The sequence below is a fragment of the Chionomys nivalis genome, chromosome 5, assembly GCF_950005125.1.
Source record: "Chionomys nivalis chromosome 5, mChiNiv1.1, whole genome shotgun sequence".
NCBI lineage: Eukaryota > Metazoa > Chordata > Mammalia > Rodentia > Cricetidae > Chionomys > Chionomys nivalis.
This window is the reverse complement of record NC_080090.1, coordinates 8,587,008-8,610,749: the sequence shown is the minus strand read 5'-3', so window position 1 is coordinate 8,610,749 and position 23,742 is coordinate 8,587,008. Positions and strand designations below refer to the sequence as shown.

At 42.0% G+C, this 23,742-nt stretch overlaps 1 protein-coding gene across 5 annotated transcripts in view; it reads left to right on the top strand.

Moving 5' to 3' along the window:
• The window catches only part of Kcnk2 (potassium two pore domain channel subfamily K member 2), a 192,238-nt gene that overhangs the window by 108,016 nt on the left and 60,480 nt on the right, over nt 1–23,742 (top strand). For all 5 annotated transcript variants that reach the window (XM_057770541.1, XM_057770542.1, XM_057770543.1 and 2 more), the window contains one exon: nt 23,149–23,309. In XM_057770541.1, coding sequence (XP_057626524.1) covers nt 23,149–23,309 — 161 coding nt within the window. The remainder of the gene's footprint in view (nt 1–23,148; nt 23,310–23,742) is intronic.

Below are 23,742 nucleotides of genomic sequence, written 5' to 3'. Positions count from 1 at the left end.
ATTGTGTACACTTTATCTGGTAGACATACCTGTTCTTGAGTGACTAGTAGTCTGGTGACACACACCTTTAATCCCAGCACTTGGGAGGCAGAGGTAGGCAGATCTCTGTGAGTTGGAGGCCAGCCTGGTCTATGAGAGCTAGTTCTAGGACACATAGGGCTGTTACACGGAGAAACCCTGTATCGAAAAATAACAAAAAAGAAAAGAAAAGAATGGATTAATTCTTTCAATGTGAACTTCCAAAATACAAAAAGTCGCATTTGACTGTTTTGTTTTTTAATTTTTAAATTTATTCTTCTCACATGGATCACATCCCTACAGCAGTTGCTCCTTCCTTGTCCATTCCTAGTCCCCCCTCTCACATCCCACCCCTTCTACTTCTCTTCTGTTTCTCTTCAGAAAAGGGCAGGCCTCCCAGGGATATCAAACAAACATGTATCAAGTTTCAGTAAGAATAGGTGACTCCCCTTGTATTAAGGCTGCATGAGGCAAACTAGTAGAAGGAAAAGGGTCTCAAAAGCAGGCAAAAGAGTCAGAAACAGCCTCCATTCCCACTGTTAGGAGTCCCACGAGAAGACCAAGTTACATAACCATATGCGGAGGTCCTAGATCAGACCCATGAAGGCTTGCAGATTGTTGGTTAGGTCTCTGTGAGCCCCTATGTGCCCTGGTTAGTTGATTCTGTGAGTTTTCTTGTGGTGTCCTTGACTCCTGGCTTTTACAACCCTTCTTCCTCTCTTCTGCATAAGGTTTGGCTGTGGGTATCTGCATCTGTTACCAACAGTTGATAGAGGAAACCTCTCTGATGATGATTATGCTCAGCTCCTCGCTACAAGTGTAGCAGAATATCATCAGGAATCATCGCGTTTAATTTTGCCAGTTGTGTTAGGTTCTGTCCTAGGTCTCTGGGCTATACAGCCTTGGGGTTCTGGTGCTCCAGGCAGGGTCAGGGGTGGGCTCCCTCTCAAGCTGGACCAGTCATTGGTTGGCCAGTCCCACAATTTCTGTGCCACCTTTACCCCAACACATCTTGCAAGCAGGACAAATTGTAGGTTGAAGATTTTGTGCCAGGTTGGTGGCCCAATCCCTCCACTGGACATCTTGCCTGGTTAAGGGAGATAGTCTTTTTAGGCTCTATATTCCTCATTACTAGGAGTCTTTGTAGACTGAGATTGCTCTTTTGTTTCCTGGCTGTCCAGACCTAAATCATCACACAGAAACTATATTAATTATAAGACTGTTTGGCCAATGGCTCAGACGTATTTCTAGCTAGTTCTTACATCTTAAATTAATCCATTTTTATTATTCTATGTACTTTTATTTTTTAATGTTTGGTTTTATGAGACAGGGTTTCTATGTGTATCTTCGACTGTCCTGGATCTCACTCTGTAGACCAGGCTGTCCTTGAACTCACAGAAGTCCGCCTGCTTCTGCCTCCCAAGTGCTGGGATTAGAGGCATGCAACACCATGCCTGGTTACTCTATTTTTTTTAAAGGACTTTCTCTATCCTTTTATTCTCTGCTAAGCCTGCATATATTTTAAATGTATATTTGTAAACTGTTTAGAGATTTTTAAATTTTCCATCTGAATCTGTTTTTACTGTACACTTCTACCTTTTTCTGAGCACATGAGTTTTTAATCTGCTAAGAAATATGACTAGGATTAAAGCTGAAGCTTTTGCAGCTGGCTCTGCCTTATTCCTTAGCTTTCTGAGAGTCTAGCTTTATAACAGAGGTACTGGCAGGAGTCATGTTTATTGCCACAACTCTGTGGAGTTTCTAGGTCTATGCCACCTCCAAAAAGCCTGATGCTGGCTGCTCAATAAACAACATTTAAGTGTTTTGTGGCAGAGCCTCTTAAAAGAGCTGCAAGGTTTTTGTTGCTAATGCTGAGTCAGAAAGACTCTTAAAGGAGCTGCACCTCTGCTCGCCATCACCAGAGACTACCAGAGAAAAGATGGTACCAAGAAGCTGCAGTGGATTCTATTCTTGTCTGTATAGAATCCTCTCCCCCTTTTTAAGCTTTCTCAGGCTTATGTGGAAATTCTTGCAAATGTTTGGACACCATTATAGGTAGAGATTGTACTTTGTTTCCCATATAATCTTGGGATATATAATAATAATCACACAGAACCCATAATTACAAGATTGTTTGGTCAATGGTTCAGGCATATTTCTAACTAGCTCATGATGTGGGATTATCCTCTGTATGCTATAAATGTGTTGTATTACCATTGGTTAATAAAGATGCTGCTTCAGCCTATGACAGGGCAGAATAGAGTTAGGCAGGAAAACTAAACTGGATGTAGGGAGAAAGAAGGGAGAGTCAGGGAGATGGCATGTAGCTGCTGATGGAGAAAGATGCTGGAACACTTTCTGGTAGGTCACAGCCTCAGGGTGATGCACAAGTTAATAGAAATGGTTAAGATATAAGATATAAGAGCTAGCTAGGATTACACCTAAGCTGTTGGCCAAGCAGCATTGTAATTAATATATTTTCTGTGTGGCCAGGAAACAAAGGCACAGTCTCCATTTACAGAACTCTTAGATCGTAAATTAACCCATTTCTATTACTCTGTGTATTGTCACATGATTGTGGCATCACTTCATTTTTTGCATATCTTGTTTCTTTGGTGGCTGGCTGGCATCTCTTTGACTCTGCCTACTCTCCCTATACCTCTGTTTGGATTTTCCACTTGCTTTTACTCTGCTAAGCCATTGGCCAAAACAGTTTCATTTATTAACCAATAAAAGTAACACATATACAGAAGGACATCCCACACCAAGTCTTAGCTAGGATCATCCTTGTAGATTCCTAGGAGTTTCCATGTACTAGGTTTCTAGCTTATCCCCAAGATAGCTCCCGATTCCTGTTGTCTCTCCCAGTACTCTCTCCTCCATCCTCCTTCAATCTGATACCTCCTATCCCATCTCCACCTGCCCCCAGTCCACCCAGGGAAATTCCCAGGGAGATCATTTATCCCATTCTTCCCTCCCCTTGAGCCTTCCTTGTTACTTAGCCTCTCTGGGTCTGTGGATTGCAGCATGATCATCCTTTACTGTGCCACTAATATCTACTTATAAGCGAATAAATATCATGTTTGTCTTTATGGGTCTGGGTTGCTTCACTCAGTATGATTTTTTTCTAGTTTCACCCATTTGCCTGAAAATTTCATGATGTCATTGTTTTTAGCAGCTGAGTATACTCCATTGTGTAAACGTACCACATTTTCTTTAGCCATTCTTTGGTTGAGGAACATGTAGGTTGTTTCTGGCTACTGTGAATAAAGCTGCCTTGAACAGAGTTGAGCAAGTTTCCTTGTGAAAGGATGGAGCCTCCTTTAGGGATATGCCCAGCACTGGTATAGCTAGGTCTTGAGGTAGGTCAATTTCCAATTCTCAGATGCATCACCATATTGCTTTCCAAAGTGGCTGTACAAGTATGCACTCCCACCAGCAGTGGGGGAGGGTTCCCTTTGCTCCACATCTTCACGAGCATGAGATGTCACTTGCGTTTTTGATCTCAGCCATTCTGATAGACATAAGAGGGAATCTCAGAGTCATTTTCATTTGTATTTCCCTGATGGCTAAGGATGTTGAACATTTCTTTAGGTACTAATCAGCCATTTGAGATTCCTCTGTTGAGAATTCTCTGTTTAGATCTGTACCCCAGTTTTAAATGGGATTATTTGTTTTTTATGCCTAGTTTCTTTTCTTGAATGTAGATTTTGTTGTGGCGGGAGATTTTAAGGCACTGTTGATTGATATTTTGGTAGATTAAGATGCAGAACCAGAGTTCAACTATAACCCTCAAGGCTTGGCCTCAGTGACTTGTGTCACCCAACCAAACCCTATGTTCCCAGTTTCTCAAAACAGTCTGCTGGCTGGGGCCAAGAGTTCCAACAGGAGCCTGTAGGGGACATTTCAACACAGTATCCTCTTTCCTCCAACTTTTTTTTCTGAGATTGATGGGTTGATAAGATCCTAATTATTGCCCTGAAGTAATAGCTATATCAAGGGCAGATGCTGACACCTGGGTTTCAGGTGAACTTGTTTCAAATGTCAGCAGTCAGTACTTGAAAGTCTGTATCTTACCTCTTTAAGTCATGGTACCTAATTACCATCTGTACTTCAATTTTCTGAAGCCTAACTTTTCTATTTATGCAGTGATGGGGTTAAAACTGTACTGGTCATCTCAGTAATTATGTTTCATGATTTGAAAATTTCTGTTTTTTTTTTTTAATATAATGCTTTCCCCTTGGCTCATGGTACTTTCTTTTGAGGAGATAACAGTGTAAAAAGACATCTCACACAAGACTCTACCTGGCCATCCTATGTTTATGAAAAATGCCAGATAGAGTGGCTCTATCAACATAACAGTTATGTTTGCCGCTTGGCTAATAATGAGGTGTTCTGGAGCTGATACTACTTATTAGGCTCTGGAATGGAAGGCGAACCACACTTCACTTTGTAAATCATTTGATTTAGTCTGCAAGAATATAATAAGAACATGCTTCCTCAAGTCTCAAGCCTATTTAAGGAGGGAACGCACTGCTGTCACTAGCATCTCCATTATTCCCATTGTTATGTTTATCTATAGTCATCATATGCTCTGAGTATTAGGGGTGGTACCTGAGTCAGTAACTCATGCAACTTCATGTCACAGCTATAGTCAAATCAGAGAGAAACAAGCTAGCCTACGCTACCAACACAGTGGCTCTCTTTACTCTCATGTGGTTCAGAGTACAACCAGAGGGGTGGGAGTGGAGAGCAGGAAAAGGGTAGAAAGATGGGTCAATTAACCATAAAGATCATTTTCAAAATACCCAGAGCCTAGCCTGATCTAGATAATTCTTTAATTGGTACTCTCATCTTAGATGTGGTTCTAGGATATGGCAAACTGCATTAAAAATGAACCATATTAGGTACTCTCTACCATGCTCTATGCAGACCCTCTTCATGCATGCTATTTCTGCAAGCCATAGAAATTTTAAAGGCAACTTTCTCAGTGCTAACCATTTTGTAAAATAGCAAAGAGTTAGGGTTATCTTGTAAAATAGCAAGGCAGCCATCTTGTGAAATAGCACAAAGGCCATTTTGTGAAATATCAAGGCAGCCATATTGTTAGTTATTTTTCCAGCTGCACACATCTGGCTCCTGGACTAAGAGGAAGTTTGCTGATGATGAGGTTCACACATGGTGTCAAATCATGTTCTGACTTTGTTACTATGATCCACAAACTTTTTCACCTGTATATTCCTTTCTGTTTGGAAAGGTTTTACTCTATGTCTTGTCTTGGTATTTAGACAGGGTCCAAATCCTGTCATTATGTAAGTGAAGAAAACTTGTACAGTAGCTTTAGTTCCAAACATATGCTCTAAGCAGATGGGTGAGTAGTTTCAATGTTTAGTAACTAGTCTTCAGCATGCTACTGGGCATCAGCAGACCTCAGTTTCCATGTCCAGAAAATGGGGGCAATTCATTGTATAACTTCATAAGATCATCTTAAAAGTTAAGGACATGGATGAATTAGCACCATGACTGTTACATAAGATGAAGAACGTGTTTGATAAGTGATACTGTCTTTTCCATGACTTCTTTTTTGGGGATGGAATTATTTTATTATTTTATCTCATGGAGAATGAGCATATAGCTAGTGTAGTGATGGCTTTGGTGGGATTAGTCTCATTTATATAATTTAGAGATCAGAGATCTAGACCGATAACAATTTGCCTTGAGGTTAAAGGCAAAGGTCAGACTTAGGACCTAGACCATCTTCATCACCTCCAATGGCCCCTCCCATCATGCTTTACAAACCCTGAACCTATAGTATATGTAACCAACTTCACTTCTTAGATATTAAGAATACATAATGCAGTAATTTTTAAGATGTGGTACAGGTAGTTTAAGGCCTCATGTGTTATTCTTGGCTGAAAATCAATGATGTGGGAACAGCATTCAAACAGTGAAGAAACAAATTCTTTTAGAAAGACACTGTTTCTTGTTTTGAATGATATACCCCACAACTGTGTTTGTTCATTGATCTTCAGTTGAGTTCTTTTCTCATTTGATACAATTCTGGATTTAACTAGCTTTTTGGTTTTTGATTTTTTAGAAAGATGGGACGTAGGTTGACCTGGTGGCACATGCTTCTAATTTCATCATTTATGATGCAGAGATGGGAGGGGCTTGAGTTCAAGGTCAGCCTGGGCAGCACAGTGAGATCCTGTCCCTGAGAACACATACACACACACACACACATACATACATACATACATACATACATACATACATACATGCACACACACATACCTATGACTACTGCATTTCACTTTGATGCCCAAGAGACTGGCTTTTCCTGTACTGCTTACAGAGCATCTTTTGGACTTTTCTGCCTTCTCACTCACTCTATGGCCAAATTTTCATAATTTTTGCTTATAATATCAAAATGGACTTTCTATATCTAGAGTTACTTACATTGCTGAGTGTTCGAATAGTGTTTTTATTATTACAATTTTTGACACAGACTATGCTTTCATTTCCCAGCTGCCAAGACAAGAATAATCATACAGAAACTGTATTAATTACAACACTGTTTGGCCAATGGCTCAGGCACATTCTTAGCTAGCTCTTATATCTTAAATTAACACATTTCTATTAATCTATGTATCACCATGATTCTCTGGCTAACTGGTAATGCTTTGGCATCTTTCTCCTTCAGCAGCTACATCGCATCTCCCTGACTCTGTCCTCTCTCTCTCTCTCTCTCTCTCTCTCTCTCTCTCTCTCTCTCTCCATATATATATATATATATATGTTCTCTCTCTATATGTTCAGATTCCCTGCCTGGCTATACTCTCCTAAGCCATTGACTGAAACATTTTTATTTATCAACCTTTTTTTTTATTCTTTTTTAATTAAAATTTCCACCTGCTCCCCGTTTCCCATTTCCCTCCCCTCCTCCCAAATATTGCTCCCTCCCCCCACTCCCCTCCCCCTATCCCCACTCCTCTTCTCCACGCCCCCCCCCCCCCGCGCACCATTCCCCCTCCCTCTCGATACTGAAGAGCAGTCCAAATTCTCTGCCCTGCGGGAAGACGAAGGTCTTCTATCTACATCCAGGAAGGTGAGCATCTAAACAGGCTAAGCTCCCACAAAGCCAGTTCATGTATTAGGATCGAAACCTAGTGCCATTGTCCTTGGCTTCTCATCAGCCTTCATTGTCCGCCATGCTCAGAGAGTCCAGTTTCAACCCATGCTTATTCAGTCCCAGACGAGCTGGCCTTGGTGGGAAGCAACACATATATTGAAGGACATCCCACATCAACGTTTGGAGTGATATCTCTAATTTGTATTTACCAAAATTTTGCCTTTTCTGTGACTCTTGTATAAAATTAAAAGTAATGTAAACAATCAGAGCAGTATAACTATCTCTATGTAAGTGTGCCCATGTAACCAAAAGATGATATAGGAATATCTGTAGATGTGTTAATCCTACTCAATATGTTTTCTTGAACTCTGCAATGAGTTTCTACTCATATAGACATGGGACGGTGACTGCAGCCAGGTTACTTCTCCTAGGAATTGTGTGAACTAGAAGACAGCCAGGAGTTTGTGCTAAACTCACAAGAATCCACACTGGATTAAACACATAGTTCCTTAAGGAATTAGGTAAATCTGTGTTATAGCTTGGATGTGAAATGTTCCCACAGACCCATGTGTGTAAACACTTACTTGATTCTCAGTTACTGGCATGGATTTGGGAGACCGTGGAATCTTGAAGAGGTAGAGTCCCACAGGAGAAGGTAGGTCCCTGAGGGGTAACCTTGAAGGTTATGCCCTGGCCTAGATGACAGCTTGAGCTCTTTCTGACTGCAGAGGTCATGCACTCAACCACTTCCTACGTCCATGGTCAAAGGCATGAGCTCCTCTCATGGCCTTGCCTTTCTTAAGAAGTTATGGATTGTATTTCCTCAAACTGTGAGCCAAAATAAACCTTGCCAGGTGTTTACCTACAGCAATAAGGAAAATAAATAATACACAGTGTTTATTGAAAGATTTTAAGAGCCAGGCTGGTTGCAAGGGGAAGCATAGTTGTGCATTGGAAGTGACTGTGTGTGAGGAAGGCAGTAAGGACAGAGGAGACTTCATCACAATAATAGAAAGGCAGAAGCAAATGCCATAAAAGACTAAGGAATTGGGAGGGCTCAGCATATTTCTCACATGGAATAATGGTGGCTATGCTGATACTGGAAAGCAGAATAATTACCCATCTGGAAATGCTGGGATGTAAGGACTGGGGATTTGTACTAAAGATCTTGGAATATTTCAGGGCTTTTAAAAATCCAGACTAACAAAACAGAAGCTGTGCTTTCATGAGAATTAGCTCTTGTGAGAGGTTCTCAAGGAGAGAGGACCTAGGCAGGCTATTTTGGTACTCTGAAGTATGGAAAGAGGAGGATGGGCTGTGAAGCAGGAATGGAAGGTTGTGATGTAAGGGGGCCAGCCATGCTGCCCACAAAGTCACTGTGGCTTGTGATACTGGGGGATCGAGGAGTTAGATGATCCTGGCCACTGGTGACTGGTTTGACGGTGTCACAGTTGTGTTATGAGGGACATGGAAGGTGTTGTCCAGCATATCACAGAATTTGGAGCCTGCTCACCATGAATGTCAGGCTGGAGAAGAGGAAGTCTCTATGAAAGAGTGATCTATACAGATGTACTTGTAATGGAACTTACGGGGCTTTAATGAAGGTCACAGCACAGACCGTCAAGACAACGCAAGCTACAGTACTTACTGCTATCATCGAAGACAAGGAACTGAAAACCGAAGGGAAGAAGAGAAAATAAGCCAGTTGGACCTTTTAGATTTTTGTTTTCTTGGGACCAGTTCTCATTTGGTCTAGACTGACCTTGAAATTGCCTCGTGAGGAGTGAGGAAGATGTTGAACTCTTGCTCCTTCTGCCTCCACCTCCCAAATCTATGATTACAGGCACACATCACCACCGCTACCTCCAGCTGTAGTCTGTTTATTTTTCAAGGAGAAGTGTTGGTCAAGAAGTTCAAATAAGAAGCTGGAAGAGCAAATAAAACCCGCGAGAAGAGTGGATGTCAAGGGTCGCAAGCATGTGAAGGGCGTGAGGTGACTTCAGGTGACTTCTTTCCCCAAATCCACCATTTCCATAGCAGACAGATTGGCTGTGAAAGAAGAGTTTGAGTCCAAGTTCTCTTGGAAAATCTCTTGAAAATATCAGACTCGGAATGGAAACCAGAGCAGAAGTAGAATGTAGAGAGGGTATCAGTGGGCAGAGAAGATAGGTTAGCAGCTATGAAGACTGGGGAGTGTGTTTGGTTAGGGCCAGAGTGGTCACCCTTGTCATACAGAACTGCTAATTCATCTAGTGAGGAAGGTCAGAGAGAAGAGATGGTGAACTAAGTCATGGGAGTGTGTGTAGCATGATTTATAGAGAAACTGATGCCAAACCCAAGTCACACGCCAGGTGCTGAGCAGTGGGGAAGCATGCATCTAAGGAAAGAGGGGGGCCACTAGGGACCAGTATTGAAAATTTGATTTGTTAATGGTTTTATCCCTGAAGCTGTAAATATACACAGGTGGGCTATTTCTTCTCTGAAATTGTAACCAGTTGCCCCAGGATTTCTAGTGAATAATTATCCAATTTCCAACTGATGTGTCCTGCTTGTTTTAATGATACATTAAAATTGATGAGTGCCACCCCAGCCCTGTTCAACTCTTTTCTCTTTTGTTCTTCCTGCCTTCCCTAGATCAGGCTGTCCCCTACAGTTCTTGTAATTGCCTTAAAAGGTATTGGATGCTTCTTTTAATTTTAAATAAGTGTTTCTCCATCTTATTCCATGTGTATAAGAAAATGTTGCAATACCGAAATGCTGTTGGTTCATTCGTATTTTTCATACACTCAGCTTTTTACCAAGTCTTTTTGATTTAACAACTCTGAATATTCTTCTTTACTTACAGGATATTTAATTCCAACCACAACTAATCTGCTTGTCATTTTTTACAACAGTTATTCACTTTAATATATCCTATCATTACATCTGCTAGAACATTTAGTCTAATAAATCATGGTTGGAAAACGGATGTAATTTTCCCAGACTTTAAGGGAATTCCTCAAGGTGCACTTTACTCTTATATGTAATATTAATATCATTTTGATATGGATAGCCCTTCTCATGATAAGGCAATAATTTTCTATTTCTAGTATTTATTTATTTATAGAATTCATATGTGAGTACTGTATTTACATTACTGCTACCCCTCCTTCTTCTTTCTTCAACTCCTATCATGCTCCCTTCAATCTCTCTCAAATTCATAACTTAACAATTACTATTTAATATATGTATGCAAATATGTATGTGTGTCTATGTATAACCACACATATATCTTAATGTTGGTCATATGTATATGTATTACATATACATATGTGGTGTGTGTGTGTGTGTGTGAGAGAGAGAGAGAGAGTTAGTTTAGAGATGACCACTTAAGATTCTAGTCTACCAGAAAGCTCATCTCTAGATAAAACTGATTCTCCCTATCAGTACCTGTTGACTGTCTGTAGTTCTCTATTAGGGAGCAGGACCTTAAGAGAGTCCTACCTCCCTATCATGTTGGCAAACTCAACTGGTGTGGTGAGTATGCAGGTCTTGTGTGTTGAGATTTCACCAGTGTGAAATTCATTGTCATGTCCTCCCTTACATCATGGTAAGATGCTGTTCTCTGGCTCTTACCATCTTTCCACACCCTCTTCTGTGATCTTTCCTGAGCCTTTGGTCCAGGTACATTGTAGATGTGCCACCTGCTCTCTGGATTTTGATGAGCTGTGGCTCTCTGGGGTGGTCTCTGTTTGCTGCAAAGGAAGTTTTTCTGATGTATGGTGAGAGCTATACATACCAGGCTGGGGACAGGGCACGAGTGCTAGCTTTTATACAATCTTAAGGACTGGTACACAGGATCTTCTTGATCTAGAAGGTACCTTGCCTTTTTCCTTTGTAACTATCTTGAGATGCTCTAAACAAGCAGGCATGTCTGAAAAGAGCAGTGGTGCGCAGGCAGCTTTATCCAGTATTAACAGTACTTCCTGCCATTTCAGCTATACACACACATAAGAATGTGAGAAGCCCTTGCCCATCTTGGTGCATAGCCACTGTCACCCCTGTTTGTTTTCTAGTTGACAGGTCAGCTGCTCATGCTTCTGATGACTGGGGTTTGTTTCTGAGATCTCTGCTATTTCTTCTTACTCTCTGTTTCCACGACTAATTTGCCATTCAGGACTGCATCATATAAATCATACTGCTTCTTAATAATTAGTAGCTAAGTCCTGGTACTATGTAGGAGGAATCTTTCTACCTCATTCATTTTGTTTTCCAAATATTTCTTAGCTATTATTGTACTTTTAAGTTTTAAAATGACTCATATTTATTACAATTACATTATATCTGCATGAAAGTTTTATAAACTGATACTTGAACATTTGTTTTTTTTTTTTTTTTTTTTTTTCGAGACAGGGTTTCTCTGTGGTTTTGGAGCCTGTTCTGGAACTAGCTCTTGTACACCAGGCTGGTCTCGAACTCACAGAGATCCGCCTGCCTCTGCCTCCCAAGTGCTGGGATTAAAGGCGTGCGCCACCACCGCCCGGCTCATTTGTTCCTTTGAATATTCTTTACACCATGGCTCACATACATGATTGACAGCAGGGAAATGCAAAACACATTCTCCTCTCTGCTTGCAAGATACCTTGCATTTCAGAGATTAAAGTAAACATGAACCTAAACATTCTATACCAGCTGTTTAAGCCTGGTGTTATGGAGAAATTTTCTTCATGTACAGATGGACACCCTTGATTTTCAGGGTAGCAAGTCTTCATTGATTAATCTGTCTTTATTAAGGTTTTGAAGAAGAATAGGAAGTCAACATGGCCTGGAACATTAAGTCGAGGCAGGACCACCCCCACCCCCTGCTCCGCATTAAGGCTGATCAAGGCATTCTACTACAGGGAATGGGCTCCAAAAAACCAACTCACGCACCATGAATGTGTGGTTGGTATGTAAAATGAATAAAGAATTTAAAATTAAGAGAAAAGAATGTGGAAGGTATACATAGTTTGCTGATTTTTAAAAAATAATTTGGAGATGTTCAGAATAGCCTTTTCTTTATCCATGTGTCTTCAGTATATAGCTTTATTATGAGAGTTCCCAGTCCTGGGAGTCTCAATGGGATACCCCAGCAAGGCAATGAAAGCTGAGGACTGGTGAAAACAATGAAGAGTTTTAATGACTACAGCTTGGGGCTAGGATCAGATAAAAAGGTCCAGACTTCAAAATCATCTGTAGAGTTCTGAAGGGGCCTCTATATCTACATAGAGGAAGGCTTGAGCAAGAAGCAAGAGATGCTCTTGATTAAGTAGCCTGGTGGAGGTGTAGCCTAGGTTATCACAGTCAAGACTCTGCTTCTAAATGGTGAGGAGGAAACCATTAGGTCTGTTAACTCCTACCTGAGGGGAACTGGCTCATGTGTGAAGATTAGCCTGGTCTCATTGTTTCAGTTAGCTATATCCAGTGAGGCTCTTCTGTTCCTGGAGGCCAAGGGGCACTGAAGGTGACTGAAAGACTGTCAACGTCTTTTCTAACCTTCAGCCTTGAAGGATGAGGAGGCTGACAAGACAGATTCTCCTTGGGTGAGTGAAGCAGGTGTCTGGCCCAAAGCATAGGAGATAGACACAAAACGAAGGCAGAGATGGAGGCTTCCATTCTTCCGTCCTCTCGGTTACCTGGTGGGTATCACTGAGGAGTCACTGCTTTGGAACAGATGTGGCTGTTTAGCCTGTCACAGGGACTAGCAACGGCATCCTTTGGAATAGTCTTCACTGTGCATTGGAATGGTGATATCTGAACCCTTCTGTGTTTCTCTTGGGTTTGTCATGAGCGATTCTCAGAGTAAGGGAATGGCACACATTTTGGTCTTTTTCCTTTGGTGTTAGAGACAAGATCTCCCCATATAACTCAAGCCTCTAGTTCCCAACCTCCTGCTTCCTCCCAGGAGTCCTGGAATCACAGAGGTACCATGCTTTGTATTTCTTTTTTCTGATCTAGTGTTTCCCGCCATGCAATCAGAATAAAAGAGTCCAAACTCCTAAATTTTAGGTCCGAATTATCTAGATTGTTTAAAATGGGGTTAACCCCAGAACAGCTATCTTTGTCCTCCCTGCAGGGATGAGGACACACTGTCCACACTGGGAGTTGGGAAAGAGACATGAGACTTCCAGGATCTGCCCCTCAGTCAAGCAGGCCTGGCAAAGCCAGAGACTGTGAACTATATAGCCACTGGGTCCAAGCACATGGTTCCTTAATTTCAGCAGCTCATCTACAGGGGGGCAAGTGGTTTGAGGGTCCCTGGTGGCCAGGCACCTTTCCATGGACATGAGTTTGTTTGCAAACGTTGACCACTTGAGAGATTTGCATTCATTATCTCAGGCATGCAGGACTTGTGATGGATGGAAGGCTCATCAGTCTATCATGCTAGGCATTTGGAGTTGCTGAGGCCTTAGGTCTATAAGGACTCAGGGCTTCAGTCGCTGTGGTGATCGGGAACCTCAGCTTTTGGCTCATTTCTGAGCTGAAGGCTGCCTTTGTGTCTATCCTGGAGGTGGGAGATGTTTTCTCAAGAGTCTGCCTTCCAGCACAGCTATTGTAGCTTTGGGTCCCTAGATACCTAATATTTTTGAAATATGACCTACAGCAGCTTACTCTTCTATATAGTCATAAATCTTTTATGATTCTTCCCTAGCAGTGATGCTTAAAAAAGTGCTCTTTTGCTTTAGCATAGTCTTATATAATAGTGTTATTAATACTTGATGATTTGATCCACCTGATAGTTGTAGTATGTCATGTAAATTAAGGGCATTGTTTATTTCTTTGTGTGTGTGAAAATGTGTGTGCTGGTGTGTGCCACGTGTGCATAGCCGTGAGCAGAGGAAGATGGCAGGTGTCCCTCTCTACCATTGGCTACTTTAGTCCTGAAGACAGTGTCTCTTATTTAGTCTGGACTGGGCCAGCAGTCAGCCAGCCCTCGCCTTACCGTCTCCACCCCCACAGCACTGGAGGTGGACACAAGTGCAGCCATGCCCAGCTTTCTGCATGAGTGCTGTGGATTTTAACTTCTGTCATCATTCTGGTGTAGCACAGTTATCTGCCGAGTCATCTCCGTAGTCCTGGAACTGTTTATTTCTTAGGCACTACTCACGGCCTCACTACTTAGTGTGCATTCATTACTGTTAAATGCATTTATTAAATACTGAATTCATGTACATGCTGGAATCATTTTCAGCTTTTTATTTACTGGTTTCATTCATTAATTTCCCATATGGTTTTAATTATCAAAGCTATAGATAATATTCTTATTAATTTGAAAGTAAATTTTATCTCCTTTTGGTCTTCTTTGAAATACTTATTGCTAATTACTGTTTATTCCAATAAACCATAAAATACTACCATTAAATTATAAAATATTTTAAAACTAAGGAATTTTTATTAGAAAGTAAGTTTATTTGTTATTTGGGGGGTTTATTCATTGCATTTTTATATGGTGTTCCTTTATATACATTTCTTTCTTTTTTAAATAATATTTTTATTATTTAAAAACTTCCTACCCTCCTTAAACTCCTCCAAGGTACCCCACCCCCTACTCACCCACTGTCATGCACATGCTTACACGCATGATCTCTCCCCCCAGCACACATGCCGTCACTTTTAAATCTACCCAGTCTAAAGCATGTTGGCCAAAACCCCTGCTGTGTGGCCTGATTTGCATTGTAGTTGATACACCAGGGGTCACACCTCTAAGGAAAATGGATCTCCCCTTTGCTGGTAGCAATCTAATGCCACTATCTCCTAAGCTAGGGATAGGACTTCATGTCCATGGCTCTCCCTCCATGCTGGGATCTCGTCTGGTTTGAACTTGTGCGGGTCCTGCGTGTGCCGCACAGCCACTGGGAGTTCTTATGCACATTTGCCCTTTTGTATCCAGAAAAACCACTGTTTCCTTGAAGTCATCCACCACATCTGGCTCTTGCAATTTTTCTGCCTCCTCTTTCTTGTGGGTCTCAGGTGTGATATAGATGTCCCATTTGGGGCTGTAAATTCTAGACTCTCATAGTCTTTGTATGATGACCATTTGTGGGTCTCTGAGTTAATTGCCATCTAGAAGATGCTACTCTGATGGGAACTGAGTGATACACTGATCTATGTTATACCACTATCTCATGCTCTGTCCCTTTAACCGAATAACAGTCTTCACTATGGCCCATAACCTATCCAGCTAGCCACAGGCTCTTGGCCTCATCGTCATTTAGGGGTATCTGTTCTATCTCTTGGGACTGGACTTAAATTCAATCAAAAAAATGGTTGGCTGGCTACTCCATAAAATGTATGGCAGTATTGTGCTAGTGGGCTTGTCTTGCGAGGCGGGTCACTATTGAAGCTTGTGAGGTTCATACTTGGGTAAGGTTGGTGAGTAATTCTCCCCTGCAGGAGTGTACATAGCATCTTCCAGTACCATGAAAGCTAGACGTTTGGGATGAAGCTCCCAAGCGGGTACCAGTTTTATAGCTCTATGCTTTATAACTAAAATATGTGATGTCTTCAGCAATAGGGTTTTAGCATCAAGTTTGGGGGATAATCAAGGTATTGGCAATAGCTTGTTGTGTTTGAGGGTCTATGACACCCCACTGACTAACAACTCAAGAAGAGAACTAATACCTGGTTGAAAATGGAGACTGCTCTTTTGTCCCCGACTCCCCAGACCTGAATAATCACACAGAAACTATGTTAATTACAGCACTGTTTGGCCAATGGCTCAAGTGTATTCCTAGCTAGCTCTTATATCTTAAATTAACCCATTTCCATTAACCTATGTATCAACATGAGTCTATGACTTACTAATAAGGTAGGTCATAGACATTTTTCTTCTTTGGCAGTATATGACATCTCTCTGACTCTGCTCTCTCTCTCTGTCTGTCTGTCTGTCTGTCTGTATTTCTGTTTGGATTTCCTGCCTTGCTATATTCTGCCCTGTCATAGGCCAAAGCAACTTCTTTATTAACCAATGGTAATAAAACATTCACAGTATACAGACGGGAATTCCACAGCACTGGTACTAGATTTTTATTTGGTTGTGTGTAGTATCTAGTTGAATTATTGTGTGCCCCATTACAGGGTAGCTCCATTTACGCTCCTTTATATATGCATACATTGTAGGAAGCTTCTACAGTAGTAGGTTTCAATACGGCTCTTTCAAAAGTCTCTGGTGTTAGTTGTCTCTCTGCGTCATCTCATCTACCCTGCCCTCCCACCCCATCCCAGCCCACCCCACTTAATCCTTGCTGTTTCATTTTTCCTTTTCCCCATTTCTAACACTGTGTTTCATTTCCCCTTCATTGAAACACAGGGATATCCACTTCCCTTTCTCTTCCTTCTATTCTCTTTTGTATTTCTAACTTCATGTCTTAGTTTCTTTACCTGCTGCTATAATAAAACCCTGACAAGAACATCTTAAGGGAGAAAGGTTTGTTGGGGTTCACAGTTCAAGGCACAGTCCATCCTGGTGGCAGAGTCAAGCCAGCAGGAGCTTAGAGCAGCTGGTTACATCACACATACCATCAGAATGCAAGGGGATGAGGGGACCAGGCTCTCATTCATGTCCCTTTTTTCCATTTTATATGACCCAGGATCCTCTTTCAAGAAGTGGTTCTACCCACAATTAAAATACCACTTCCCACATCAATTAACATAAGACAATCCCTTACAAGCACGCCCAGAGGTCCATGTCCCAGATGAGCCTAGAGCCAAGTTGGCAGTTAACACTGGCCATCAGAGGTCTTTACTCTCTAACATATGAGATTGTGCATCTCAACCCATCAACTGATATTCAGTTATGTCCCAATTGAGTCAATGGTCCTCTAGTAAGGGTTGCAAGCTGTCTGTGTCCTCCCCCTCTTTCTCAACTCATTCCCTTCTCCTATTCCCTCATCAATCCATCTCCTTCTCTCTGTGATAATTGAGTCTAAACTTTTATTAAATAGGAAGTCAGATGATAGAGGATGGATCCATGCTGCAGACAGTTATGTGATTATAGTCCTGCAGTGCTGGAATGGGGGGAGTTGTTTATTTTTAGTACAAATAGCTTCTCATGAGAAAAATGGCCCAAACCTTTGGGACTGCTCAGCAAGAGTAGCACACATGGGCCTGATACTAGACAATCCAGGTAAAGTGGACTTACCTTTCTAGGAAGGCCCTGCTCCTGAACGTGGCATAGGGAAAAGAACGGTTGCGATCAACTCCAAGGTGACTGACAGGTAGCTTGGCTTCCATCCCACTCTCTGCATCCGAAGATCCCCAAGTCCATTGAATGTCACTGTGTCTTATTTAGTGCTGGAATGGCATCCTGGTTTCATTTCTGTTGCTGTGAGAAAATGCCCTTATAAAAGCAATTTTGGGGAGAAAAGATTTATTTTATCTCACAGTTCCAAGTTCCGGTCCGTCGTTGGAGGGTCTTAAAACTGTCATAACACATCAAGGAGACTGGAGCAGAGTAATGAATGTCTGCCTGCCTTTTGCTCAGCTTACCCTCTCTACTCTTATATGTTCCAGAATGTGAGCCCAGGGAATGGTGCTGCTCACGGTAGGCTGGGCCTTCCACCCCATTTCACCATATGGAGACAAATCCCCACAGAGATACCCACATGTCAGCCCGATCTTTAAAAAGAAAAAAAAGTTCCCCATGAAGATTCCCTTTTCAGATGATTGTATCAGGTTGTCAGATGTAAGTAGTACCTGCCAGAGAAAGGAAGCAAGACGAAAGTCACAGCGTTTGCCATCTTCTGCAATAAAATATTCCCACTAGAGATCATTTCAGGCTGTTAAGGTGAATTCCTGCAGACTTGGAAAATCCCTAAAGACTTAACAGTTCTCATTGCAAGCCTGTGCAGTGTGCCACAGAAGCCATGCTCCCCACCCTTCCAAGATCCTGTGCCACCACCTTCAAGAGCTTGGCTCATCTGCAGTCCTCTGTTCTATGATCATTTTGAGGCTGGATTGTCTGTCCTCCTTGTCAGTCTTGTTAGCCAAGTCTAAGCCATATCGAAAACCTTGATTTCCAAAAGGGGGCACTTTGAATATGAACTCCTCATTTTAGGTGAAAATGTAGAAGATAGTTGAGGACACTGACGAGACATGCCAATCAAATGTAGTGTGTGCTCTTGAGTTGACCCTAGCCTCAGGGTGGGGGTGGGGGAGAATGCCGTAAAGACTGTTGATAGGACAAGTGATGAAATTTTAGCATCGATTGTAAATTTAGTAATAATTCCATCTATGCTAATTTACCCAAGCTTGAAAATTATACTGTAGTTATTTAGAAGTTATTTTTTTTATGAAAACAAAGAAAAAAGAATACAGGGATAAGTGGGCTAGGGATGTAGCTTTGTGGTGATGTTTTGTTTGTGCTCTAACAAATAAAGCTTGCCTGGAGATCAGAGGGCGGAGCTAGCCACTAACTAACCATAGAGGTCTGAAGGTCTGCACAGACAGACAGCAAGTGATATGGCTGGGCCGAGAGAAAATGTAAGATGGGAGAAGACAGCAGCTCAGCCCTTTTTCGGCTGAGGAGTTAACAAGATTAGAATTAGCTGTGGCTTGTTCCTTTGTCTCTCTGATCTTTCAGCATTTATCTCAATATCTGGCTCTGGGTTTTTATTATTAAGACCAATTAGAACTCACGCAACATAGCTCAGTTGGTAGAATATTGCTTAGCATATTTAAAGCCCTGAGTTTGATCCAATGTCCTGTAAACAGTACATAGAGATGAGGCAGAAGGAGCAGGTCAAGCCCTGCTAGGCTGTCTAGTTTGAAGCCAACTTGGTATCTCTTTTCAAACAACAACAAAAATCCAAACAAACAAAACCAGTGTCAGTAGTTTGCTACATGATGATGCAGAAAGAATGTATTTAAGAAGAGAGAGAGAGAGAGAGAGAGAGAGAGAGAGAGAGAGAGAAGAGGGCAACGCGGGAAATGGTTGGCTGACATGGGAAACGTTTCAAGGATTTCTGTGTGGCATTCCTGACTTTCCCATGACTCTAAAATTATTTACAACTCAAAGGTAGGAAGAGTAGAAAGAGAGAAGAGGAATGGGGAAGGGATGGGAAGGGAGAAGAGGATGAAAAGGAAGCCTGGAAGGAAAGAAGGGGATAAAATAGGCTACAGAGCAGGCTGCAGTTGATTTCTCATGGCAATCTGCCATCGAAATACCCTTTCTGATGTCTCTTGGGACAAATTTTTGCTAATCCTTGGCACTCCTCGGTGGTCATCTCATTTAGTCCTTCAGAGAGATTTGATGATGTTTGTTACTCTCTTCCTTTGAGACTGGCTTATCCTGTAACTGGTCTATCCTGTCACAGCCAAATTCTGATTGTCCCCTTTTATATCTTAATTTTTGATGTTCTATGAAGTTTTGTCCTTGACTTCTCTTCTTTAGAGTCTATACATTTTTTTGCAGATTATTTAATCTACCTCATAATCTATACCAGCTCAGGCTTCTGCCTCCATCTCCTGAGTTTCTGGCTTATGAATGCTCCATGCAGTGTCCTCTTTGGTTTTGACACTAGAGACTGAATATCAACAGGGTCCACAGCGTCATTGTTTTTCTTGTCACATTTGAGCTACGCTAACTGAAGACCTGAGAGAACAGACTTTAAAGAGAGATGCTTTGTTGGGGCTATGGTTCTGGAGGTCGCAGTTCAAGATGGCCTCTGGCGTGAGTGAAAGAAGAAACTAGTGGGAAGACAGGGGTAGAGCAAATGCTATCACACTGTGATCCAAGGGACAGCAGGAAGGGGTTGAGTAGCTCAGTCTCTAATGGCAAAGTCCCAATGATGTAAGTGTCTCTCAGTAGGCTCCACTGTGAAGGTTAACTGTCAACTTGGAAGACTCTAGAATCCCTAGAGATGTGCCTCTAGGTGTGCCTGTGGGAGAGTATCTCGGTCACATTAATGGAGGTAGAAAGGCCCACCCACTATGATAGGCTTGTTCCCTGAATGGGATCTGGGACTCTCTAAATGGAGAAAGGGAGCTGAGAAACAGGGTGCATCCATTGCTCTTTTCTTCTTGATTGTGGATATGATGTCACCGGCTGCTTCGAGTCCCAGCTGCCTTGACTTCCTGGCCATGAGGGCTACCTTTGAATTGTGAGCTGAAATAGACTCTCCCATCAATTGATTTTATCAGAGAAACAGGAAAAATTAAGACCCCTCCCCACCTTTTCAGTGTCCACCAATCCCTAATAGCACTATGCTGACAACCAGGTCTTCAGCACACAGATCCTGATGGACATTCACCAAGAAAGCATTTACCTTCCTTGGCCCTACCTGTGGTGTCTCAAGGCCTGATGAGGGCCTTTTCAGTTTGTTTGTCTCTAAGAAGCATCCCCACAATCACCAGCTATCCATGCCAGAGCCTAAGCTTAACTTTTCCCCTTTTCTCCTTATGAACACCCTTGTTTTGGGAGCTGATATGACGTTGATGGTACTTAAAGTGGATTCTGTCAACGCAGACAGTGGAAAGCCTTACAACAGTTCCTTCAACCCAAACCTCTTTACTCAGATAAGAGCTTTTGTAATGTGGCCACTGTTTACCTTCTTCCTTTATCTACCGGAAACTGACACACATTCCTCAGCATTCAACCTTTTGTTTTTCAGTTTCTCAGGGATGACAGGATTTTTTTTCCTCTGTCATTTCCTGTGATATTCTCTATCTTTGGTTCTTCAACTTTGTCATGAACACTCTTCTTTCTAAACCCTAAGTAAATTCTACTTAGTTTCTGGCCTCCACTGTGGGGTCTTTAGTGTGTGGCTTCCCTCATTCTCCTAAGCCCATGTGCCCCAACAGCATTCTTTGGACCCTGTGACACCTTCATACCTGTGTGTTGTAATAAGAGCGGCGGGGCTGCGTCCCCGGCACCCGGCAGCCCTCTTGGCTTAGCTTATGCCCCGAAATAATTACACGGAAACTGTATTCTTTTAATCACTGCCTGGCCCATTAGTTCCAGCCTCTTATTGGCTAGCTCTTACATATTGATCTAACCCATTTCTAATATTCTGTGTAGCACCATGAGCTGGCTTACCAGGAAAGATCTTAACCTGCGCCTGTCTGGAGTGGGAGAATCATGGCGACTCCTGACTCGGCTTCTTTCTCCCAGCATTCTCTCTGTTTACTCCACCCACCTAAGGGCTGGCCTATAAATGGGACTAGGCAGTTTCTTTATTATTTAACCAATGACCTTCCTCCATCACCTGTGCACATCAGAGCCAAGCTCTTCCTCCTCCCTGACTTATTGGCTCTGAGAGATCAGACCAACTTGCTTTACAGTTCCACTCTAAGTACTTGTCACGGAGTCTGGCAGATAGCTGATGCTCGGTGGCTGGTTTCCAAAGAACGAGAGAAGGGAACATTGTCCTCATGTCAGCTGATGAACACAGCATGTCATTGGCTTAGCTCCGCCTCTCATAGCCAGCTCTTCTCCCATGGCTACATGTACCTTAGTGTGACTTCCACATGCAACTTGGTTCTTTGTCTTGAAGCACCCATGCAGGTCCAGTTCCTTTTCTGGGTTGTAATCACAGCTGAAATTCGCTAGTATGCCTGCCTGTTTTGTTGGTCCTTCCAACCATTCCATGTGAGAAGTTGCCTTTTGCTATGTGAGCTCTTTTTCTAACGACCTTTGTGAAGAATGGCACCCATGGGTGGTCAGAGAATTCCATTACATGGTGAAGACCCTCAGGTATGGTAACAGTATTTGCTTGATTATGATTTTAGACACTGATAGACAGAATACTTTGATTTTGTTATCTTTGCTTCTATGTGTACCATGACTAGAAATAGCTGCGGTAGTTTTCACATTGCCTGAGGAATATTGAACAACACTGTACCGTGGGCTTTTCTTACACCTTCACACACTACCCTAGTTATTTTGTACACCTTGAGGAAGTTTGCAGTAACAACCTACCCTGTAACAGCCAAGGAAGTCATCTGCTCAAGGCCCCGTTTTTGAGGAGGGGTTGTCAGGTGTCGACAGACTTTTCTGAGTTCTTCTATGACGTTCAGAGCTGCACCCCAGTTCTTCACAACATCTGGTGGCTGCCTCACTGCTTCTCAGTTCCCAGCACCTGCTTTGGGTTCTGCTATGCAGAACTCTCGGAAAGCTTGTACTCACAGCTTTCTCCTGATGCAAAGATGGAGGAGCCTTCTGTAGATGCTCCGGTTAGTGGTTCCACAGGATGGAAGAGATTAAGAAAAAAAACATAAAACAAAAACCAAACCCAGCCACTATCACCATAAAAGAGATAGAGACCAGCAACAATAGGAGAATAAGACCCAATATATCATCTATTTATATTTTTGAGTAAGAGAAATTTTGAACAGAAACTCTAGGTTAATTTGTCATGGAGGAGAGAGAAAGGACTGTGTTCCCAGTGCTGCTGGAACTGTGGGGGGCTCACCCCACACAGGTAGAGGTGGCTTACTTCAGGGCTATGAAATCAGTGGAGTGTAGCTGCCTCAGTCATGTCCAGTACACACATCTTCGAATCTTAAAGTTCTTCAGAATTTCAATTATTTTCCATTTATCTATTTTTGGAATGTAATTGAGTAAAAAGACATAAGTTGCAACACAGCTTTATTCTTTAGATAATTTAAACAGGTTTGGATATTCTCAGTGCATCTTTCCGAATGTATTACAAATGGTAATGAAAGTTTGTAAGTCAATAGTATTATTAGTGCCTGGGAAAAAGAAGTAGATGAAAATATTGACTCAACTTGGTGCATTAACATCTCATTTTTCATCATCTGATCAAAGTTTCATCAAAACATTAGCTGTATGTTATATTTTTGGAATAATTGCTTATAATAACTTTTAATTCTACGTTTATAATGAAGGGAGATTTCTCCAGTAGAAACAAACAACCCGTGCTTTGCCGTGAAGAGCTGGTGGTTTCTCGCTAAACTTGGGGTGTGCACTTTAAGCTATGACTCATTGTGAACAACCGGACTTTTCCGTCTTTGTTTTTCAGGATTTGGAAACATCTCCCCACGAACTGAAGGTGGAAAAATATTCTGTATCATTTATGCCTTGCTGGGAATTCCCCTCTTCGGCTTTCTGTTGGCTGGGGTTGGCGATCAGCTTGGGACCATATTTGGAAAAGGAATTGCCAAAGTGGAAGACACATTTATTGTGGGTACCACAATCTTCTTACTACATCTATTTGCTGTTTTTCTTTTTTTAAAAAAACACATTACCTCTTCTAGCACCTTAGATGAGGTAGAAATCCAGTTGCCATTTAAGTAACAATTTCTTTGCGGTTCCCCTCTCAGACTGCCCCTCATTAGATTTCAGTTATTTGCATACTTGACTGAGAGAAACTAAAAATTATGTACAAGAAAACAGATCTATATCCTTCCTGGGTTCTGCTTGGAGTTGTATGGTATCCTAATTATATTCTTTGTGTGTGTGTGTATGTGTGTGTGTGTGCACGCATGCGTGTGTGTGTGCGTGTGTGTGTGTGTGTGTGTGTGTGTGTAGAAGTCAAAGGGTGATCTTGGGTGTCGCCTCAAGGTCCAAGGTCTTTAAATGACCCAGATCCTTACTGGCTGATTGATTGCTGAGG